Source organism: Rattus rattus, chromosome 3, assembly GCF_011064425.1.
Source record: "Rattus rattus isolate New Zealand chromosome 3, Rrattus_CSIRO_v1, whole genome shotgun sequence".
Lineage (NCBI taxonomy): Eukaryota > Metazoa > Chordata > Mammalia > Rodentia > Muridae > Rattus > Rattus rattus.
The window spans coordinates 51019993-51041928 of record NC_046156.1 but is presented as its reverse complement, the minus strand read 5'-3'; the positions used below and the strand labels follow the sequence as shown (position 1 = coordinate 51041928).

Below are 21936 nucleotides of genomic sequence, written 5' to 3'. Positions count from 1 at the left end.
GCTCAAGGCCATCATCTGATTTCCACACGTGTTCCTGCACACATACATACACACGCATGCAAAGAAAAAGAGAAAAGGGAGTAGAAGCACATGTGTGCAGGCCCAGAAGAGTCAGCACAGACCCCAAGCTCTGAAGAGCTACCATGGAAACCTGTCTGCCTGTTCCCCAGGGTGATTGAGTGGAAAGCAGAACAAGCAAATCTACTTTTAATCCCTTGCTCTCACCCTGTGAGGTCTGGCTCTCCAGAGGGGCCCTTTCAGGAAGAATGTTTAAGGCTGAGGGCGGAGGTGCTCCATCTACTCGGCACCCAGTCCTCATGGGAACTTAACTCCTGGTGCCTCAACTACCAGCCTCAAAGCAGGCCAACATGAGTATACCTGAGCACTGATGGTCATCCAGGGTCCTAACTGCCCAAGATAAACAGCAATTTATGACCATGGGCCCTTCCAAGGCATTTAGCATCTCCTATCTATGTCTTTAACAGCAATGAAATCCTTCTTCTTGTGAACCTGGAGACATCTTCTCCATGGGCTGAGTGTTCTCTACTCAGCCCTAACACCATACCTCTACTCCTCAGATACCATTTTCTAGAAAGTTCTTAGAGTAGAAAGACAGGTGGAACACACAGGCCTAGTCTCCTCCATCTCAGTTCAAAATAGTCATCCTCTTCATGAAAGTTTTCTACCCACCAACCATATTCCCATCCCTCCCCAATTTACTTGGCCTCAGCTCTGCCCCAATGGCAGGCACAGCCCAACCTCATATTGGTGCAAAGCTCCAGTACCCTTGAAAACAAGAGAAACCAGTCTTTGGAGAAATGCAGTATTTATTGGGAGCGTTCCACTTGATAAATCGTGTGTGTGTGTGTGTGTGTGTGTGTGTGTGTAGTTGTATAATCAGATAGCCTTGGCCAGTCCGACACGATTGTTGGCCCTGTCAAACACACTGTAGAACTCCCGAATGAACACATCTCCAAGGATCCACATCTGGGAGCCATGCCTGAAGCCGCTGGAGCAGGAGCCCTGGAACTGGAAAAAGCAAGAGTGCAATGAGGTTGGATTCAGCAGTGAGAGTTTTTCACTCAGTTACTCTCCCTTGTCTCATTGCATCCTGAAATCACCTTCCTAGGTAAGCAAGGAGAATGAAATCTGTCACACTCAACAGGTGAAGAAAGTAGGGACTGAAGAGATTGCCTAGCAATCACCAGAACTTGCTTAAACCTCCTGTAAGTCCAGCTCCAGGGGATCTTATGCCCTCTTCTGGCCTCTACAGGCAACTGCATTCACATGCATATACCATGTGCACGCATGTGCACACACACACCTTAAAAATAGTTAAAATTAAAAGCAATGAGAGAGGGCTCAGGAGTTATCAGGCACTTGTTGCTTTTCCCAAGAACCCAGTTTCAGTTTCCAGCACCCACACGATGGCTCACACCCACTGGTGACTCTAATTCCCAGGGGTCTGACATCCTATTCTGACCCCCATGGCCACGAGGTTCACATACTATGTATACATGCATGTGGGCAAAATGCCCAGATAGATAAATTAAAATGCTGGTCTGTTTTTTGAGACAAGGTCTTTGTTTGTAGTCCTGGCTGTCCTGGAGCTCACCATGAGCACCAGGCTGGCCTCAAACTCACAGAAATCCTTTTGCCTCTGACTCCCAAGTGCTGGGATTAAACTCTTAATAAATAAATAGAGCTTAGGAAAGTCACACTGACTTAATCTGCGGTGGTTTGGTGAGTCCTGGCCCCATGTGCTGTATCCCACATTCCCAACCCATTATCATCAGACTCTCAGCACCCATCACCCTAGTCGTCATTAGTTTAGGGTGCTCAGGATCCGGCCACACTGAGACCAGCAGTCCCACAACAGCCAAAAAGAGCTAAGGAAACCCTAGACGGAATTCTAAGCCACCATGGCTTGGAAGCTTGAACTGTGGGTAGAGGTCCCAATGGGCAGTTTGGATCCAATCTATATCCTTCCTCCAAGCCCTTGGTTCTCTGTCCTTCCTGTTTTCTGTTTCTTTTCAGCAAGACTCACACAAAGTAGTCACACAAAGAAGCTCAAAGATAAATCCTATGACCCATTCAAGGGGCTCATGCCATTAGCCTTCGCCGAAGTCCCAGGGCAAGGGATACTAGGTGGACCCAGAGCATTGCTCTCTGGAAGTGCATACCTGGTTGGTATAGGCGGAGGGTGGCAGTGGGAACTCCCTACCATTGATCTCAAAGACAACCGTGGGCATGAAGTTCAGCCTCCAGCAGTCAATGTCAAACTAAGAGAAGGGAAAGAAATGTCATTTATCAAGAGAGGCACTGATGGTGCAGAACTCCTTCCTCCACACTGTGCGACTCTACTCAGAGGGAAACAGGGAGGCTGTCCAAATGGGGCCGAGTCGCAGAACATAGTCCCACTGGAGGTATCAGCTTTCAGCATCATAAGGACGGACCCTAACATGGGACAAAAAGGCTTGCCTCCATGGCTTCCTTATAGGACTAGCCAGAGTGTACAAGTATCTCAGGAGAAAGGAAGAAGGGTAGACTGGTGTAATGGTAGACCAAGTAGAACAAGAAGGCGTGGCAAAGGTTAATGAGCCATAGGCTCTCAGAGGATGAGGAAACAGAAGATAGTCACTACGCAAAGAAAGAATAAAGCTCCCTCAGCAAGGACTGACCAAAGCTGGAAGGGAAGTATTGGCCACTTTTTTAAAATGGGCTCACCCAACAATCTCCGTCAACATTTCTTCTGTGGAGAAAGGGGCTCTTGATTCAGGAAGCTTTTGGAAGTAAGGGGTGGGCCTGTCCTTACCTGGTCATGATGGCCCTGCACAGCTCCAATGGCGTGCTGAATATTGAGGATGTCTCTACCAGGCCCTGTCAGCAGGGCAGTGCCTGTGTCCAGAACAGCAGGGCAGCCGCCTTGACAAGCCACCACCTCGTCATTGATTGTGATCCTGGGAGATGAAACAGAAGGGCTTTGGGGTACCAACCTACACCCAGCCTTCTCCCTCTGGGTCCGTCCTACCCTTATCAGGATCCTCAAGGAAGGAGGGAGGTCCAAACCCTTCTTTTGAGCCTCTTCTTGAAACCCCCAAAACTCCCCAAGATTAAAGACTAAGTATAGTCTCAATTGGTGGCTGAATTGAGACCAGCTCAGATTGGAAGGATCCAAATAGCAAAACAATCCACCCACGGGCCATTCTGTGAGTGGACGGAGGACTCCCCAGCTGCCTAGAGATCCAGTTTCAAGCCTTCTCTGCCATTTACTCGATCCCTATCTCAGAAGTCTCCCACCGTTTGTATACTTGGGCTTCTCATGAACAAAGTGGGTACATGAGGAATCCACGAATCAGCTTCCTCGGATGATGATCATGAGACCCAAATCAAAAGTCTACAACCTACACACTGAGGGCAATCCTGGCACCCACCCCCTACAGGTTCAGTGGCAACCAAGGAGGCAGCCATAGAACCACTCAGCACAGGGCCTCCAGGCAAGAGGCAGTCAAGGCAAGGTTAGATTTGCAGTTTAAGCACTTGCAAAGGATTCCAGCTAGCTATCAGAATCGGTAACCTCAAAGCTACTGGGTTCAACTCTTCTCAGCCCTGTGGTGTGACACCTGAGCCTCCATATCCATACACCAAAAGCCAGCCTCTAGCAGGGGTCCATATGAGGTTCTGCTCACCTACCTGTCCACTGTGAACTGCCAATATCCTTGCACAGTCACAGGCACCCAGTGCAGTGAGCCTATGAAGTAGGATTGATCGATGGCCCCCAGCGTGAGCATGCTCCCTTCGTCATTCCTGGAACCAAGAAAGGCCTCTCTGTAGCAGCAGACACCCTACTGGGGAAAACTGTCCAGTCCCATCTTGAGACAGATGGATGGAGACCAAGAGGCCTCTCGCTGCCTCTCTCCCAACCCTGCAACCTCAGCAGGCTTCACAGTGACTCAGCAGCACCTTCCCTCTCCTCTCAGCCTCCCGGCCCTGACTCAGCACTGCCACGGGGAGGGAGTGACTCAGCACACAGGTCAGGAGGCCACCAGGTTCTGACTCAGTTCCTCCCAGCAACCCCTTGAACCTCCACCCCAGGAGGGTCTTCAACAAGGCCCCACACTTTGGATTAAAACTGTCCCCATTCTTTGCTGGGGCACGCTTCTCACAACTGCTTGATTACAATGTGAATATCTGAGTGCTGCCTGTTTCCCTTGCCAAAACATATCTTCCAGCTTGTCTTGTTTGCTTATGTGTATACCCCATGTTCTGGCCTAGCTTCTGCATATAAACGGCCTGGTAAATATAGATGGAATACATGAATGAGTGGATGGATGGGTGGGTGGATGGATGGATGGATGGATGGATGGATGGATGGATGGATGGATGGATGGATGGATGGATGGATGGATGGATGGATGGATGGATGGATGGATGGATGGATGGATGGATGGATGGATGGATGGATGGATGGATGGATGGATGGATGGATGGATGGATGGATGGATGGATGGATGGATGGATGGATGGATGGATGGATGGATGGATGGATGGATGGATGGATGGATGGATGGATGGATGGATGGATGGATGGATGGATGGATGGATGGATGGATGGATATGGTGGATGGATGGATGGATGGATGGATGGATACGATGGATGGATGGATGGATGGATGGATGGATGGATGGATGGATGGATGGATGGATGGATGGATGGATGAATAGATGGATACGTGGATGGATGGACAAATGAAATGCACCACCTTACTCTTTCCCTGGGGTCCCCTCTCCTCAGCTGTCCAGCTTCTTCTCCAGGGGGTGGTCTCTCTCTCCTTGTGCAGCCACCTACCCCAAGTCTGAGAGGAGCTAGGTCATCACAAGGAGGAGGAAAATAAAGTGGCAGCACTGTAACAGGCTCCCTGGAATCCAGGCCTGGCTCTGACACAAATTCCTGAATAAGCAATCCTCTCTCTCTCTCTCTCTCTCTCTCTCTCTCTCTCTCTCTCTCTCTCTCTCTCTCATGAAGGAACACCCTGTACTCTTTAGGACTGAGGATCTCAAAGACATTGACAAATGATTCCGGAGATCCTATCGCTTTGGAAGAACAGGTTAAAGGGCCTTATCTAGAGGTGGAAACAAGCTTTGTTTTTGTCGTTGTTATTTATAGCGCCAGGGATTGACCTGGGACCTAGCACGTGCAAGCCTTCTAACACATTCTAGCAAGGCTCTGCTTTTTGAGGGGGCTGAGGGTGTAGAATGGAAACCTTCTCATCTTTGACCCAGTAAACTCAGTTACATGAATGGTTCCAGTCAGGTCTTCGGACAGAAGCTTGCAGGTGCCTGGAAACCAGGATGGAGATAGTTTGGATGCTGATGGCTACCTTGGCAGGTAGTGTCTCCAAAGGGCAGACATTCACCTCAGTCAACAGGGCTTACCAGATTACCCGTCAGACCCTTGGTGGGTGCAGCTCCTACCTGCTCATGTAAACGGAGAACAGGTCTTGGGCCACCAGGTGCCTGTTCATCATGTTGTCAAATATGGGTACTGAGTACTTGGAGGCAAAAGTAGGGTAGGCCAGGCCCAGGATGCCATCGAATGGAGAGTAGGTGAAGATGTCACCTGGCTCCTCGGTACTCAGGCCCACAGTCTGATGGGGAACTACAATATCAGAGACCTGGGAAGATGAAAAAGAAACTGTCGTGGTGGTTTCCACCTGTGAGCTTCTGCAGCCAGAGATGGAGGAACCCAGGACTAGGGGCAGCCAGTCTGGGATCACAGGCCGTTGTCAGAACTCCAGCCCTCTCTGCCCTGTCTCCACTTTGATAGCACAGGATTCATTTTAGCTTAAGAGACTGGGGTGGGCCAGGTCCTCCACGTTTTCTGCTTGCTTTTGAAGAACTGCTGTGATGAGACTGGAAGGGGAAGAAGAGAAGGTGCTGGCGCAGACACAGCTCTCATCCTGGGGACAAGCCCGAAGGAAGGGGGCTTGTGATTGTTAAGGCTGTCTGCAGAAATAGCTGCACCTTCGAGTTGTGGTCCTCTCCCATGGTCCTCCCTCCCATGGAGGCATCACTATGCACAAAGAGCGTGCCATGTGGGTCTCCATTCAGTTACTTGCTGACCGAGCTTGAATCTTTCATGCCCTTATCTGATAAGTGTAATAATAATGCCTGACTCTCCAACCGGTGCCTAAGCTAAACAGCTGAACAACCACTGAACGCTCACTGAAGGTCTGCTTACTGAACAGTCATTGGTACCATGCTAAAGAAAACTGTCCTTCACTTGCCCATTTCCCCAGAGGGCAGATGTGTCCACCAGCCTGCTCTAGACACACACGAAGGGCTGAAACAGGTCTCCTGCCTCTGCTCTGTCTTATAAACTGAAAGTCTCCACACAGAGCAGCAAATGTGAACTTAAAACCTGAGATCAAACCTGCCACACAGGCTACGACTGCCTCCGCATCTTAGTAGATGCAGAGTGGAATCACCTTCTGGTCCTGCCCCTCACAGCTTTTCTCATTCCCGCCCCTTAGCTCCCATTGCCCCACCCCCAATGCTGGCCTCTGACCCCTTCCTCAACTGCCCTAGCTCCTCCCTGTCCCAGCATTTTTGCAATCAGCTCTTCTGCAGTGCTGTCCCCAGATCATCTCTGGCCTGGCTTCTGGAGGTGTATCACTGGGGATCCAGCTTGCCACGGGCAACCATATCCACCAGAGCATTCTCCCACACATTCTAGCTTTATTTTCTCCATGCTGTACTCGGCACATTCAAAGCCATCTGACTTGTCTTTTGTATAGACCTTGCTCTCACAGGGCCACCAGGATGCCTTTCGCTAGAAAGCATGAGGCAAGCAGGTCCTCTCTCCTCTTGCCCCACACTCTGTCTTTCTTAGAGCAAGCATTCACGGTGTGAATAAATGAACAATGGCTAAGGACTAAGGCATAACACAATTCTCTCTCTTTCAGCCAACGAACTGTCATTGAGGAGTTCTGGGGTGCCGTGTGTAAGGCTTTGGGGATGTAGTAATGGAGAGAAGAAAGTCCCTGCCTGGGGGAACCTTTTATCCAACAGGAATGGTCAATCGTGGATTTTAAAAAGCAGTGGTGTAGAACATGTCAGGTACAATGAGCCCTCAGAAGAAAAACAAATCAGGGTAAAGCCATAGGCAGCGTGTGACTCTACAGGATGCTGGAGAGACCTCATTGATAGAGTAACATTCTGCAGAGAAGCAAAGGCTGGGGGAAAGCCACTGGCCAAAGGGAAGGTTAGTAGAGGTGACGGGACCATGTGCGTGAATGTGCGTGGAGTCAAGTAAACTGTGAGTGACCCAAATCCAGAAGTCTGGCCAAGATGGGAACTTGAACACCAGGAACTGGGGAAGCATTCGAGGGGAGCTCTGAGTGCAGCCACAGCAAGCAATGGAGGAGGGAAGGGAGCATCACACAAGTGGGTACCAGTGGGAACCCCTCTCAGAAGCCACCCAGTGGACAGGACCCAAGGGGCCCTCATTCCCACCAGATGCACAACCCACTGAAACTGGAACGTCTTGGGACAGAGACAGCGTCAGAGAAACATCAGGGAAGCCCAGGCTGTTGCCACCTCACTTACCGTGACAGTGTCATAGGCCAGGAAGCCCTCCACACTGCCAGTACCATACTGGACAAACAGGGGCTTGCTCAGATTCTGGAAGGTGAAGGACTTGGATGGGTCAAAGCGGTTGTGGTTTCCTGCAACAAAGACCCAAATTAGTGGATCCTTGGTGTCCTCTGCCTTCAACACCCTCAAGCAGAGTGGAAAACCTCACTAAACCTTGTGAGAGTACAGCTATGAATCAGACATTCTCTCTGTGGAAAATATATAGTTTGATCTCTCTGAAACCTGGCCCTATAGTTTAGTCAAGAAATCCAAACCCCATCCCCAAACCCCTGCCCATATAATTCCAAACACAGAGAGAAGAAACCCTGGTGTGTGTTTTCAAAGCCCATTGAAAGCCTATCTGAGTAGCTTTAGCCAAGACCCTTCTCCTCTCTGGACCTCCATTTTCTCATCAGGGAGATAGAAAAGGAAGGGACAAGAGGGGTGGGCAGAGTGGAAAGTCACTCACTGCAAACTTTGCTGCTGCAGTACACAGAGGGTACCCAGAGTTCTGAGGAGCCTGTGTCAAACACCACCTTGAACTCCTGGGGTGGTGTTCCAACGTAGATCAGTCCGAAGTACTCACTCTAAGAACAGACATCTCAGGGTCAGAGGTGTAGTCAGGGATGGGGGACACTGGGGAAGAGTTGATCCTGGGAACAGATGCTTGTGAGTCCTGAGTTTCTACTCAGAGACCTGGGAAGGGGAGCATCAAGAAGGAGAAAGGAGAGGGTGGTGTCCACTCCACATGGAGGGCTCTTCATCTCCACGTCTTCTGCACTCCCACCCCAGCAGCAGTTTAGAATCAGCTCAGAAGCACACCGTGAGCGGGAACTACTTTCTAGACGTTAAACTTTAGAGTCCTGCCTAGGGAAGAGACCAGGCAGGAAGAAGCTAGCCATAGACCTACGGCATCTGCTGAGAGCAGGGTCCCAGGAGCCCACTCAAGCTTCCACGCTACCTGCTCCTTCCAGCTCCCTTGAGGCTGGGGCAGGACTGTGACCTAGATGTAGAAATGTAAACACAGGCATAAAAGCATTGGCTGTTTGGTGCCATGAGTGATGGATGGGGGCAGATTCCAGAAAGGAAAAGAGCACAATGGCACTCTTGCCTGGGTGAGAAGAGAAAACTAGAACTCATTCCTTAGAAGCTAAAGACCAGGTATCTGCTGCCTCCAGATCTGATGACCACACACTAAGGCATGGTTCCTCTGATCCCAAGAAGCAGGCTGTATGGCGAAGGTCATCTGAACTCAGACCCATCCAGCAAGGCTTTTGGAGCCCTGAAGACCAGAGGGCTGCCTTTGCTGGCTCTACTGGCCCATGATAGAGCTACTGATGGCAGGGAGGTGGCCTCCATGCCCCACAGGCTCTGCAGTTCCTGAAGGAAGGGATGCTGTTGCAAGGCAGGAGCCCAGAAACATTAGAATCCATCCCTGAGAAGGCCTGCAGACACTCACATCTAGATAGTTGATCAGAGGCTCACTGGCCACCACCCCGATGTTGGAGTTCTTCTCACTGAACTCATACAGGTGTCTCCTCAGAAAGTCCTCCAGCAGTCCTTGCTCCTTCAGGGTGTTCCTCAGAGACTTCCCTTTGTGCAGAGGGATCCTGAGGAGGGGAGGTGAAGTCACCATAAGGAAGAAGACTGGGCTCCATGAACCATCCCCACACACGTTCCCAGCTCAGCCTCTGGCCAGCATTCGACTGACAGTACCAGTCAGTGATTTTCCAACTTTAAAAATTATACCCCAAAAAAAGTAAAATAATAGATTCTATGTCGCTTTACAGGTCACTGTCTAGAGCCATTAAATACAATGCCCTGATATTTCTTGTTACTTTTCTTTTTTCCATATGGTAGAGACTCGCAACATTTGTTTTACAATATAGTAAGTAATGAGTTTTGTTACTCCTGGTTGGAAAGCCACCAAGAACACTGTCACTTACTCGCTCACCAAACTCTACCTGTGGCCTTACTATGTGCCAGGCACTGTCCAAAGCACAGAGGTCCACAGTGAGGAGGACCCCTCTGTGCAGAGATGATGACGTCTCCTACATGGCGGCACCTGCTTCCAGCAGTGACACCACCTTTTGCCTATTGCTTTTCTCTTCTCTGAGTAGTGTTTTCCCCAAAGTGGCTGGAAATTCTTCAAAACCTCCTCAGCATGAGCAGGACACCTAACTGGACCCCTTGGCCCAGTTTAGGTTTGGGATAATGAAGGCAATTCAGTGTGAGGGGAAAAAAGATCAAGAGAGGAAACTGCAGAAAAGAACAGATCTGCCTCTGCCATGTCCCTTGGCCCCCTGAAGACTGCCACTGCCCCTGAAGACTGCCACTGCCCCTGAGCTTCCAGCAGGAGACTCTCAAGCCCTCCGCACTTCCACATGCAGGCTGCCAAAGCCCTGTGGCCTTCACTCTGGGGGGCTCCGATGCCTTAGTCTTCAGTTTCTTCTTAAACAATAGGGTCGATCCTTCCTTCCCAACACTTTTTTATTCTGTCCTTGACCGTCTGACCATTTTCTCTCCCCACGGATTAAAGCAGAACTTTGTGCATACCACAGTCCCTAAAGTGTCTAAAAATCACACCGTCCCCTCTGAGAGCTAACTGAAAAGACAACTTGAGATTACAGAAGTACAGGTGCCGCGCATTGGCTTCAGGGACCTCTTCTTCCAGAGGAAAGCCAGCTACAACCAGAACTCGGCTGCTACCGCATGCGGAGCCAAGAGGCCAGCCATGCCTGCAATTCATCCCAGGGTCCTCGGCTCCAGCTCTGTCTCTTATGTAGCTGTCTGCACACCTTGGACTTGAGAAAAAAATCATTGTCAGAGAGCCCTCACTAGCAAAGATATTCAACCTCTTTTTAAGGATCCAATTCAAGAAGGTGTGCAGTCTTCTCTATGTCCGGGCCTTGACAGAACACACATACAAGCACCTGGGATGGGGTGGGGGCAGCAAGAGTGCAAGTCCAGCCAGATTGAGCCCTGGCTCCTCCATTACTATCTACATGGTGTTGGGTAGCACAGGGACTCTCCCTGAACCATGATCTCATCTGTAAAGTGCAAATCATCTCACCCAGAGCAGTAGAGGCAATGGTCTAGCTACTTTTGAAGAACCCACAGACCTTTCTAAAAGAGTTCCTAAACCAAGAAATCTATTTTAACGAGTGCATATATAGCTTCCATGGTAGGTCTAACATTATTTGAAGTATTTTACAAATATTAACTCCTGCAGTCTCATAGCAGCCCTAAAAGATGGGCATTATGAAGGCCCTAACTTCATAGCAGATGAAGAAATGAAGGCACAGAGGTAATAGAGCTGGGAACCAAATGCTAGGTAGGTCTTTTTTTCTGGAAACCATGTTTTCCTATCCCCGAGGCTTCCTGTCTGGCACCCCGTCCTCAGGATCACATTCAGTGTGTAAAGACCAGAGGATGAGCAATTCCCCTGGAGTTCCCCAAGAGAACTGAGCGCTGGAAGAGCAACAGCCCCCCTGCCCATCCAAAGTCCAACATTCACCTGGTGCCCACATGGCTCTGGGCGATGGCAAGGACCGCGAGGAGCAGCACAAAGCACCTCATTCTGGACCACAGAAAACGGCCTCTGTAGCCAGTGCCCATCCTTTCAGCCTTTATAGAGTGGGGCTCCCTCTGGCTGGGTGCCCAGACTTCAGAGGTGCCCCCAACTTCAGACTACTTCACAAACATAGTGAGATAGCACCTACTACCCAAGACCCACACTGATAAGAACTACAAAGTCTACCATTCTAAAGACTTCAACCAACAAGGGTACACAGGCCTTCAAGCTGGGAAAAGTCAACACAGGGCCCTGCACAGCAAACCCCGCTCTAGACGGGACCCCTGAGCTAACACAGGTGGGGCTGCTACCAGGAACTTGTTTCATGCTGTACCTTCTGCTCTTTGAGCAGCCTGTCCCCACCAGGCCATGGACCTCCCTTCTCTTCACCCCTTCCCTAGGCCAGACTTTACCGGAGCAGATGTCCCAGATGCTCCTGATTTGAGTCTCCCAGACCAATTTCTCCAGAAAGGGCTTGGTCTAGTCTCAAAGTGGCATCTGAGACCAAGAATGCTTGTATAATCTATCACCTCAGTGGAGGAAGCTCAACTTTTGAGCCCAGGCCAACCATACCCCAAGTTCCCACGGGGAGCACTGTTTAAAAGAGAAGGAGCGTGTGTCCCTAGAGACACTCAATGGAAAGAATGCTGAGAACACGGGAGCAAAGGCCTGCTCACTGCAACAGCTGGAAGGACCGGGAAGGACAGAGAGGGAAGGCAGATGCCTGCCCCACAGGAAGGGATAAGGGAAAGAGGGCAGTGACAGCTCAAGGAGGAGGGGAGGCTGACACTGCATGTAGAAGGCCCACTCGTGGGTGCAGGGATAACACATGTGAGTGTCCTATTGGAGACTAGATCAGAAGCCAGACACTCATGCTGTCTGGCCTAAGAGAGATTTGAGACAGGAAAGATACTAAAGCCTGTATCGGAAACGTTTGTGGAGACAATTATGTGCCAGGCCTATGAACTGGAAAATGGAAATGAAGCCAGGATAAGGTGGGCAAATTGGAAGATGGGAGGTCAGGAGCATGATGTACAAGAGAACATGGTGACAGCTGCCTGCTGTTAACAGGACAAACATCTGCATGCAGAGGAAGACCTGGCAAGGGTGGAGAGTGGAGAGAGAGCAGATGAGGCCGGGTGGGGATTTGAATACATCAACCTTTAAAAGAAGTGTCAGCTGAAATTCCACACATCTGGCTTATGGGGGCCAAAGGAGGGCCCCAAGAGGCCAGGCACAGGAGTATTCCTACAGATGGAAGACAGGAGCCAGGCCTGATCCCGACAATGGTACACACAGCTGCTGTTCATCGCCTTCTACTCCCAAAGCCAGAGAAGTGAGCGGTAAAATCAATACTAAGTGAAGAAGCTTATTTCTTGTTTTCTTCCCTTAGGATACTGCTCCCATGGGCCAGGGCCCAGAGGCCCGGTACCAGTTGATGACCCTGAATCTGAGCTGTATCTCCTCCTTCAGCACTGAGTAAGATACACAAGAGGTGCTCAGGGGATGCTTGAATAAGAAGATGTGTAAATAAGTGGTCTTGTCACTGGTGACACCCATGTGACACGCTGCAGATGAGGAGATGGACATTCACAGAGGCCTGTAGTAAGAGCTTGGCATTGTCTCAAGTGTCCTGAATGAATATCTCCACACTCCACTGCAAGACCAATTCTCCTTCTAGCTCTTTTGTCTCAACCTCCAGACACCCCTTGAGACAGTTCAGTGAGTCCCATCTGCAGTATCTAGCACTCCAAGGCTGTTAGCTCCATTAATGGAGGGAGGGTAATTTGTGGCTCTATGTCCCCAATGGCCCCAGTGGTGACCTTTCAAGGATAATGACCACAGGTGTTAGGTGCAACCACCTCTCCCACTGGAGGGTGACCACAGAGCCAAGAATCAAACATCCCTTCGTGCTATCTGCCTTTTTATTTGTTCACACAGTTGGCAACCATCTGAGAGCATTCAGGTGTATGCTGGAGCACTGCCCCACAGCCCTGGTGCTAAGATAGGTTATCGGTGGATGCAAGCCACAATCTAGAAAGTGCTCTTAAGAAAGACCACGATAAGAGTTGAGCACTCCCTGCCTGGCACCACACAAGGACAAATCACCTTGGTCTAGAAGGCCTATGTCTGGAGACTCACAGAAGTGGCTGAAACAAGTCAGGACCCAAGGGCACCCCTTCTTCAGCACAAGGTTTTGTCCTCCACTCAAATATAGGCACTGATGAGGGACAGCTGAGGTCAATTTCTTACATGTCTCCTGTGTGTCTGCACTAGACACAACAGGCAGAACTATTGTCACCTCAACCCACAGGGAGTCCAGTCGAGTGAGCACATATGGGTCTAATTGAGGAAATTCAAAGGAATTCCCCTCTCCAAATTGCAAGGCGACCCGGAGGGAAAGTGTGACTTCTGGAAAAACATGTGTGGCCGTGTGGCCTTGAATCCAGGGTCAGCTACACATTGTATGACTTTGGACAAATGTCCTTACCACTCTGTGCCTCAGGTTACCTGAGATTCAAAGATAAACGTATCAAGGGCTAACATCCTTAATACCATAGAAACGAAAGTTCCCAACAAAACACTTGCAGTCTGAATTCAAGAGCACATAAAGAAAGTCATGCACTGGGGTTGGGGATTTAGCTCAGTGGTAGAGCGCCTGCAAGGTCCTGGGTTCGGTCCCCAGCTCCGAAAAAAAGAAAAGGAAAAAAAAAAAAAGCCATGCACTGTTGTCAAGTTGGTTTCCTTCCAGGGACGCAAGAGCGGTTCAACATGTGTAATGGATGTAGTTCAGCACATGAACAAACTTAAAGACAATCCCTACTTAAAATACATAAAGGGGCTGGAGAGATGGTTAAGAGCACCGACTGCTCTTCCAGAGGTGCTGAGTTCAATTCCCAGCAACCACATGGTGGCTCACAACCATCTGTAATGGGATCCGAAGCCCTCTTCTGGTGTGTCTGTCTTAAATCTTAAAAAAAAAAAAAAAAGAGGCAAAAGTACGTAAAGACTACATTACAATCTTACACAGATCTCAACAAATACAGAGAAGGCCTCGGGCAAAGTTCAATATCCCTTCATTATAAAAACCCTGAAGAAACTCAGAACATAAGGAATACGCCTCAACATAATAAAGGTAACATATGACAAACATATTATGTTAAATAAGGAGAGACTGAAAGCACTTGCTCTGAAAGATCAGGAAAGGAACACGTGTGCTGTGGTGGTTTGAGTAAGAATAGCATATATGTGAAAGCTTAGTCATCAGGGAGTGGCACTATTTGAGAAGAATTAGGATTAAGAGGCATGGCCTTGTTAGAGTAGATGTGGCCTTGTGTGTCACTAGGGATAGGCTTTGAGATTTTCTAAAGCCCATGCCTGGTCCATTTTCTTTCTCCTCTCTACCTAAGGATCACGATATATCTTTCAACAGTTTTAACACCATGCCATGCACGCTGCCATGCCATGATGATACCGGACTTAACCTCTGAACTTGTTAAGTAAGCCCCCAAATGAATTCTCTCTCTTTTATAAGAGATGTCTCCTCTTCCGGGGCGGTGCTTAGAGGCACTCAGGAGGGTCCAGCGTTTGACAACCATCATAGGCTTTCCTACAATACAGCCTCTAACAAAACTAGGCTGTCTTGAACCCTGGCAATAGGATTGTTTACCTTTACACCAGAAGGTTGGGAAAGCACCCAAATCTGCATGTGGCGTATGCCCAGGCAGACTGCGAGGGGTTCGTGCTGTGAGACCCAACGTCCTTCTGAGATTGCCTAAGACAAAGAAGCAGGTCAGCAGGGCCTGTGGTGTCTCCATGTGTGCCCAGTGTGACCGTGACAGGATCAAGCCGACGACCTTCCTTATTGAGGAGCAGAAAATTGTTGTGAAAGTGTCAAAGGCCCAGGCACAGAGTCAGAAAGCAAAATTAATGTGCAACGTTTTTAAGAAATAAAAATCAAGACTTGGGGAGAAATAAGGAGTTGTCTTAGTTATGGTTCCTCTTTACAGCAGTGGAACAATGACTGAGACTCCCCACCTTTGTTCAATATAATACTCAAAGTGGTAGCTAGAACATAACACAAGAGAAAAACAAAAGAGATACAGACAGGAGAAGTCAAACCATCCCTGTTTATACATTACAGGATCCCTACTTAAAACACTGTGAAGACTCCATTGCAATCTTAGATGACGAGCATTCAGGGGGCTAGGGAAAAGTTACATGCAAGCATGAGGACATGAGTTCAATCCCCAGCACTCACAGGAAAGGCTGGACATGGAGGCTCAGCAGCTCATGCTTGCACTCTCAACACTGGGGAGATAAAGAAGATAGATCTCTGAAGCTTGCTTGCCAGGCAGCGAAGCCTAATCATTGAGGTCCAAGCCAATGAGACATCCTGTCTCAAAAACCAACGATGTCTCCTAAGGAGCAACACCCCAGGTGGACCTCAGGCCTCTACATTCATCTCCATACACGGGCCACACATCCAAATACACATACTGCACTTACACTCATTCGAACACATATATACATACCTGCACACATTCACACACACACACACACACACACACACACACACACACACACACACACACACACACACACACACACACACACACACACACACACACACACACACACACACACACACACACACACACACACACACACACACACACACACACATACACACACACACACACACACACACACACACACACACACACACACACACACACACACACACACACACACACACACACACACACACACACACACACACACACACACACACACATACACACACACACACACACACACACACACACACACACACACACACACACACATACACACACACATACACACACATATACACACACATACATACAGTAACTTTTTTGCCAAATAGTAAACTTGCCATGAAAGTAAAAGTGAAAAAACAAAAACAAACAAACAAAAAAACAACTATCAACAAAGTTAACCAAAGAAGCAAAGAATCTCCTTAATGAAACCTTCAAAACACTGAAGAAAGAAATCTAAAAAGTTACACCCTGTGCTCATGGATTGACAACACTCACATTGTGAACGTCCAGGATGCGGATCCTTGGTGAAGCAGGTACGATACAGGGCACAGGCTTAGGGGACCTATAGTTTCACCCCAATCTAGTCTACTTGCTCTGCTGCTTCACGTAGATGAAAATGTGATTGGCCAGCTCCCTACTCCTGCTCCTGCATATGGCTCCAACCTCTGGAGCTGTAAGCAAAGATAAGCACTTCTAAAGCTCCCCTTGGTCACGTTTCTTTATCACAGCCACAGAGGAGTAACACAGGCCCTGCTTGGTAACAGAAATGATCAGCAGAGTCAAGTGATGGCCAGCTGTAAGTCTGATGAGAAATTAATGTCTAGAATCTATAAATGGAAGTCTAGAAGCTAAATAATTTAAAAATCATCCAACAAAAAGGGCTGGTAAATTAGGTTTCAGAGAAAAAAACACAATGGCCAACACAAGTGGTTTAACATCCTTAACATCAGGGAAAAGCAAATTAAAATTAAAATGTTCTGGGATTTCCTCTCAACCCTCCAACCCCCATCAGACCTATCACCAAGAAATCAAACAATGGGGCTGGAGATACGGCTCAGAGGTTAAGAGTACAAACTGCTCTTGCATAGGGCTCAAATTAGTTCCCAAAACCACAGACACTATACTTAGGTTTACACACACACACACACACACACACACACACACACACACACACACACATTTTAGGGGAGAAAAGAAAACACATGACAGCAAGTGCTGGAGAGGAGATAGGGAAAGAGGGACTGTTATACAGTACTCGAATGCAAGCTAGCACAACCATAAAGGAACTCCCTATGGAGGCTCCTCAGAAAGCTGCATAGAGAATTACCTGTGATCCAGCTATAGCACTCTATACTCTATACTCAAAGATTTCAAGGCAGCATCCATGGTGAAGGCTACACTATTCAAAACAGCCAGCCTATGGGGCCAGCCTCGATGTCCATCAACATGAACGGATACAGAGATTGTGGTATAAATGCAAGGTGGAATTGTGTTCAGTTGTATAGAAGAAGAAATTATGAAATTTGTAGGAAAACAGATAAAACTAGAAACCATACGATAAGTGACACAAACCTGGCAGAAGGGGCTGTGAGAGAGGAAGGAGCCTAAAGGGACAGGGAGGGAAAACAAGAGAGGGTAACAGAATATAGATGTCATGAAAACAGGAGGGGCTACTCTTTGGGATGAGGGAAGAGGACCAATGAACAAGGAGTAGAAGAGGGTAGAACAGTGGGAGGGGTAGATAAGACAAAGTATGATGATAATGATGATGATGATGAATCAAAGTGTCACCATGAATTCCATTTCTAATGAAAACATATATTCCTTTTAAGTAAAAGATAAAGAGTGCTGGCGGACCATCTTCTACCTCCTGGGGTTTTCTCATAACTGATGAGGCCCTAGAAGGTTCCCGAATGTGTTCTGAGCATGCAAGCTCTTCCTACGCTCCACAAAAGCTCTCATCCTTACACTCCTCCTCCTCCTCTTCTCTTATAACTCGTTTCTTTTGTTGTTGTTTAGTTTTGTTTTCATTTTTTAAGACAGAGTCTCGGTGGGAGCCATGGGTTACCGTGCAGACATGGCCAAGTCCAAGAATCACACCACACACAACCAGTCCCCCAAATGGCACAGAAATGGCATCAAGAAACCCCAGTCACAAAGACCCCAAGTTTCTGAGGAACATATGCTTTGCCAAGAGGCACAACAAGAAAGGCCTGAAGAAGACGCAGGCCAACAGTGCAAAGGCCGTGAGTGCATGAACAGAACCCTCAAGGCCCTTGTGAAACCTCAGGCCATCAAGCCCAAGATGACAAAGGGCCCCAGCCGCAAACTCAGCCGTCTGGCTTTCACGGCTCACCCCAAGCTTGGGAAGAGGATTCGAAGCTACATGCCCAAGGGTCTTAGGCTCTGCCAACCAAAGCCCAAGGTTCAAACCAAGGCAGAGGCCACAGCTCCAGCTAAGGCCCAGGCTGCAGCTCCAGCTCAGGCTCCCAAGGGTGCTCAGGCCCCTGCGAAGGCCCCATGGGAAAGGCTCCTGCCAGTGTGAAGACAGACGGACAGCTGGGACACAACCACCTACACACTGTTTGTAGATAAGATGACTTATGCTGTTTTTACAAATAAACTTGAGGCAAGAAAAAAGAAAAAAAAAAAAAAAAAGGACAGCGTCTCATATAGCCCAGGCAGTCCTTGAACTCGCTAAGTAGCTGATGATGGTCTTGAACACCTGCCTCTTTACCTTCAAGTGCTAGTATGGTGTTTGTGTTCCACCATGGCTTTGGCTCCTCTTTTCTGGCCATTAGAAAACTGTGTGCAGCACAGTTGCTGTTCAGTGTAATCTGCAACTGAGAAAAATGACGCTTGTAAGAGTTGAACTTCCTAACCAGCTGGAAAAACCTAGTAAGTTTGGTTCCCTTCTTTTTTAAATTAAATTAACTCTTTAAAGTATATCACAAGTAAACACCAGGCAGACCAAGATATCCGCAGGTCTGCCCTGCTCTAACACCAGCACAGCCATCGGATAGCAGACACCAGGTACCGGTGGACTCAGGAACATGGAGACACGGCGTTAGCTCCATGAAGGCAGCCTGAAACAGAAATTTCTGGGGCTTGCCATTTTCCAAGAAACACCAAAAATGTGGACTTGGGGGCAAATATGTATCTCTGAAATAATGGTAGACATTAAGTAATATTATACAGACAGAATAAGGTGGGTAGGGCAAAGCCCTCATCCCAGTAACAACCTAGTAATGGGCTTAGCAAACCTCTACTGAAGAAATGCCTTTGGACATGGGAATCAACTAGGTTTTCTCTAGGAGAAGGGGTGGGTGAGAGGGAGGCTGTGGAGGGCAGGCCCAGGCTGGGCCGTCGAACACCAGAGAATCCAACATCAGACTACAGCTATTGCCTTCTGTTAGATCTTTACCTGAAGAGGTTCAATAAACCCCCGTCAGTGAAAACACTGCTCACCACCATTAATTAAGAAGGATTTTTTTCCTGAGATGTACACGTGTTCAAAATATCCGATATTAACCTCCAACATCATTAATTAGTAATATGCTTGTTTCCCTCTCGATGTCTTAGCTGATATCTGGCATAAGTACTTTGAAGCTAATGCTTGCTGCCCTGTGGGAGTCGCAAACAGCCTTGATTATAATCTTCACCCTAAACTGAACGGACAGACCCCACGGGGCAGGGCACAGGATGGAGGGGCTGCCACATAAAGTACTGGATGGGTCTATTTGGGGCAAAGTCTAAAACGTTAAAGCAAAACAGAAATTCAGATGCGATGTTGCCCACCTGTAATCCCAGCACTTGTGATGTGGGGCAGTAGGGTCAGAAGTTCAAGGTCATCGTTGGCTACACAGAGAGTTTAAGGCCAGCCTGGGCACAGGGTGAGTTTGAGACCAGCCTGGGCTACATGAGTTGAAGTGCTCTGTCTCAAGCACCAAGGAGGAGGAAGGATTATGCCCCATTCTTTCTGTCTCCTTTACTATCCTGGTACTTCTTAGTGTGTGTGCTCATACAGGGGTGTACATGTGTGTGCTCATACAGGGGTGTACATGTGTGTGTGCTCATACAGGGGTGTACATGTGTGTGTGCATGTAGACACCGGGGTCAAACTTTGGTTGCTTTCTACCTTGTTTATTCTCTCTCTCTCTCTCTCTCTCTCTCTCTCTCTCTCTCTCTCTCTCTCTCTCTCTCTCTCTGCGTGTGTGTGTGTGTGTGTGTGTGTGTCTGTGTCTGTGTCTGTGTCTGTGTCTGTGTGTCTGTCTGTCTGTGTGTACACACCCATGCACGCACGTCTTGTGTGAGTATGCACTATTGTGCTCATGGAAGTCTGAGGACAACTCTCAGGCCTTGATTTTCTTCTACCACCCTGTGGGACCCAAGGTGTAAACTCAAGCTAGCAGACATGCATTCAAACGCCTCTCTACCCACTGACCCATCTTGCCAGGCTTCTGCTTTGTTTATGAAACAGAATTTCTCACTCTTACCGGGAGCTTGGTAACTCAGCATGGCTGACTGGCCAGCTAGCTAGCCCCAAGGGTCAGCCTACCTCTGCTTACCGAGTCCTGAGGCCACAGGCATTCACCACCACACCAGCTGTTATGGTTTTGGTTTTGGTTTTTGTTTTTTTTTAATGGGAAACAAAATCATGTCCTCCAGCTTGGCCAACACAGGTATTCCTAACTGAGCTAGGCTGGCAGTTATGCTGACCCTTGCTCAGATATGAAGTCCACATTCTAGATAGACTGGAGTTCTAGCTAATGGGAGCCACTTCTGTTTGCAAAGCAGTGTCGATTTTTCATTATTTGTTGAATTGGTTTCCTCCGATGGTTGGGTTGACAAATGTCCTGAGGTGGAGCTTATCGAAGAAGGTAAAAGGTACAGAAGTCCCATATGGGAGTCACAGCTAGAGAACCAGTGAGGGGCCGGGTAAATGCAACTGAAGCCTGCTGGTAACCCCACAATCCACCCTGTGCCATTTGGCATAGCTGGAAACTGCAGGGAGGCCTATGCCAATGTGTGCTCGTGATACAGTTGTGCTGTCCACAATCCGGGAAAAGCCAGGGCGGATCAGAGTCCACTGTGTGGACAGCTCCGTGCTAAAATCGCAGACAGAGCAAACATCGTGCTTCACTTGCAATTGATGCCTCTCCATTTAATAGGGTCTCGAGGCACCGGGAGATACCGAGAGTATATGTCTCTTTCTGATCCCGGCTGTTATCAGGCTCCGCCTCCAGGAACCGGTGTGTGAACTTGAACTTGGCAAGGAATGAACACTGTCTGAACACACAGGGGTTTCTTGCTGTTAGGTTCCTATGTGGGGCCTTTGAAATGTTTGGTTTTCCCAACTAAGGAGAGGCATCCAAGTCTGGTGGTTTAGTAAGGGGCGTGGCACAAAAGCCCCCAGAGGCTGGGCCAGGGATCTGAGAGCTGACTCTTGGTGATGCCTTCGTAAGAATGAAAGATAACTACCTGACCATCCCCATGCTGCGTCCATGGTGGACGATCTCCTGAGCACTTCCCATTCACTAACACTCAATCTCCACGGCCACCCAAGAAGCAAGAGCTGCTGCAGCGACTACTGCTAACAATGACGATGACGATGACGATGACGACGCTGTTGCGACTGCTGCTGCTGCTGCTGCTGCTGCTACCACTAATAAAGAGGGAAATTGAAACACATAAACTGACCAAAGTCCCAAGCTACGAAGTAGCTCGTGCAGGCTGTGACACTAAGCTCTGGACAACCTGCCCCTTGTCAGGAATCAGACATGCAGACTGCAGCAGCTTACTGAGGGATACCAACCATCACCGTGAGCGAAGGAAATGAAGACGACTGCAGGTGTGTCTGTTTATTTAACCTTTGGACTTTGCTTTTGTGACAGAATTTCAGGGGCTCCTGAAGCATGCTCACAGCTCCTTACCCTCCAGCGCATCTCTCTGCCTAGGCAGCCAGCTACAGTAGTCACACTTGTAAGCCCAGCATTTGAGAGGCAGAGGCAGGAGGATTGCTGTAAGTTTGAGGCCCATCTGGACTACAGAAAGAGTTCCAGGATAGCCAAGGCTACCTGACGAGATGAGATGAGATGAGAAAGAGAGAAGGAGGGAGGGAAGGAGGGAAGGAGGAAAGGA

The 21936-nt window shown here is 48.6% G+C and overlaps 1 protein-coding gene across 1 annotated transcript; it reads right to left on the bottom strand.

Moving 5' to 3' along the window:
* Positions 1–867: 867 nt before the first annotated feature.
* Positions 868–21290, bottom strand: LOC116895780 (chymosin-like). The gene is made up of 11 exons (XM_032896929.1): positions 21277–21290; positions 20767–20903; positions 11623–11707; positions 9095–9245; positions 8105–8222; positions 7609–7727; positions 5476–5675; positions 3694–3807; positions 2816–2960; positions 2184–2282; positions 868–1029 (listed from the first exon to the last, which is right to left on the bottom strand). The coding sequence occupies exons 1-11, from the start codon at positions 21288–21290 to the stop codon at positions 898–900; spliced, it is 1314 nt and encodes a 437-aa protein (XP_032752820.1). The 3' UTR covers positions 868–897.
* Between the last annotated feature and the right edge of the window lie 646 nt (positions 21291–21936).

Excerpts from the sequence above, each read along its gene's own strand:
- LOC116895780 (XM_032896929.1), bottom strand. Across the intron at positions 8,223-9,094 it reads CTCTGATCAACTATCTAGAT|AGTGAGTACTTCGGACTGAT; the intron begins GTGAGTGTCTGC and ends GTCTGTTCTTAG. Across the intron at positions 3,808-5,475 it reads TTCTCCGTTTACATGAGCAG|GAATGACGAAGGGAGCATGC; the intron begins GTAGGAGCTGCA and ends TCTTGGTTCCAG.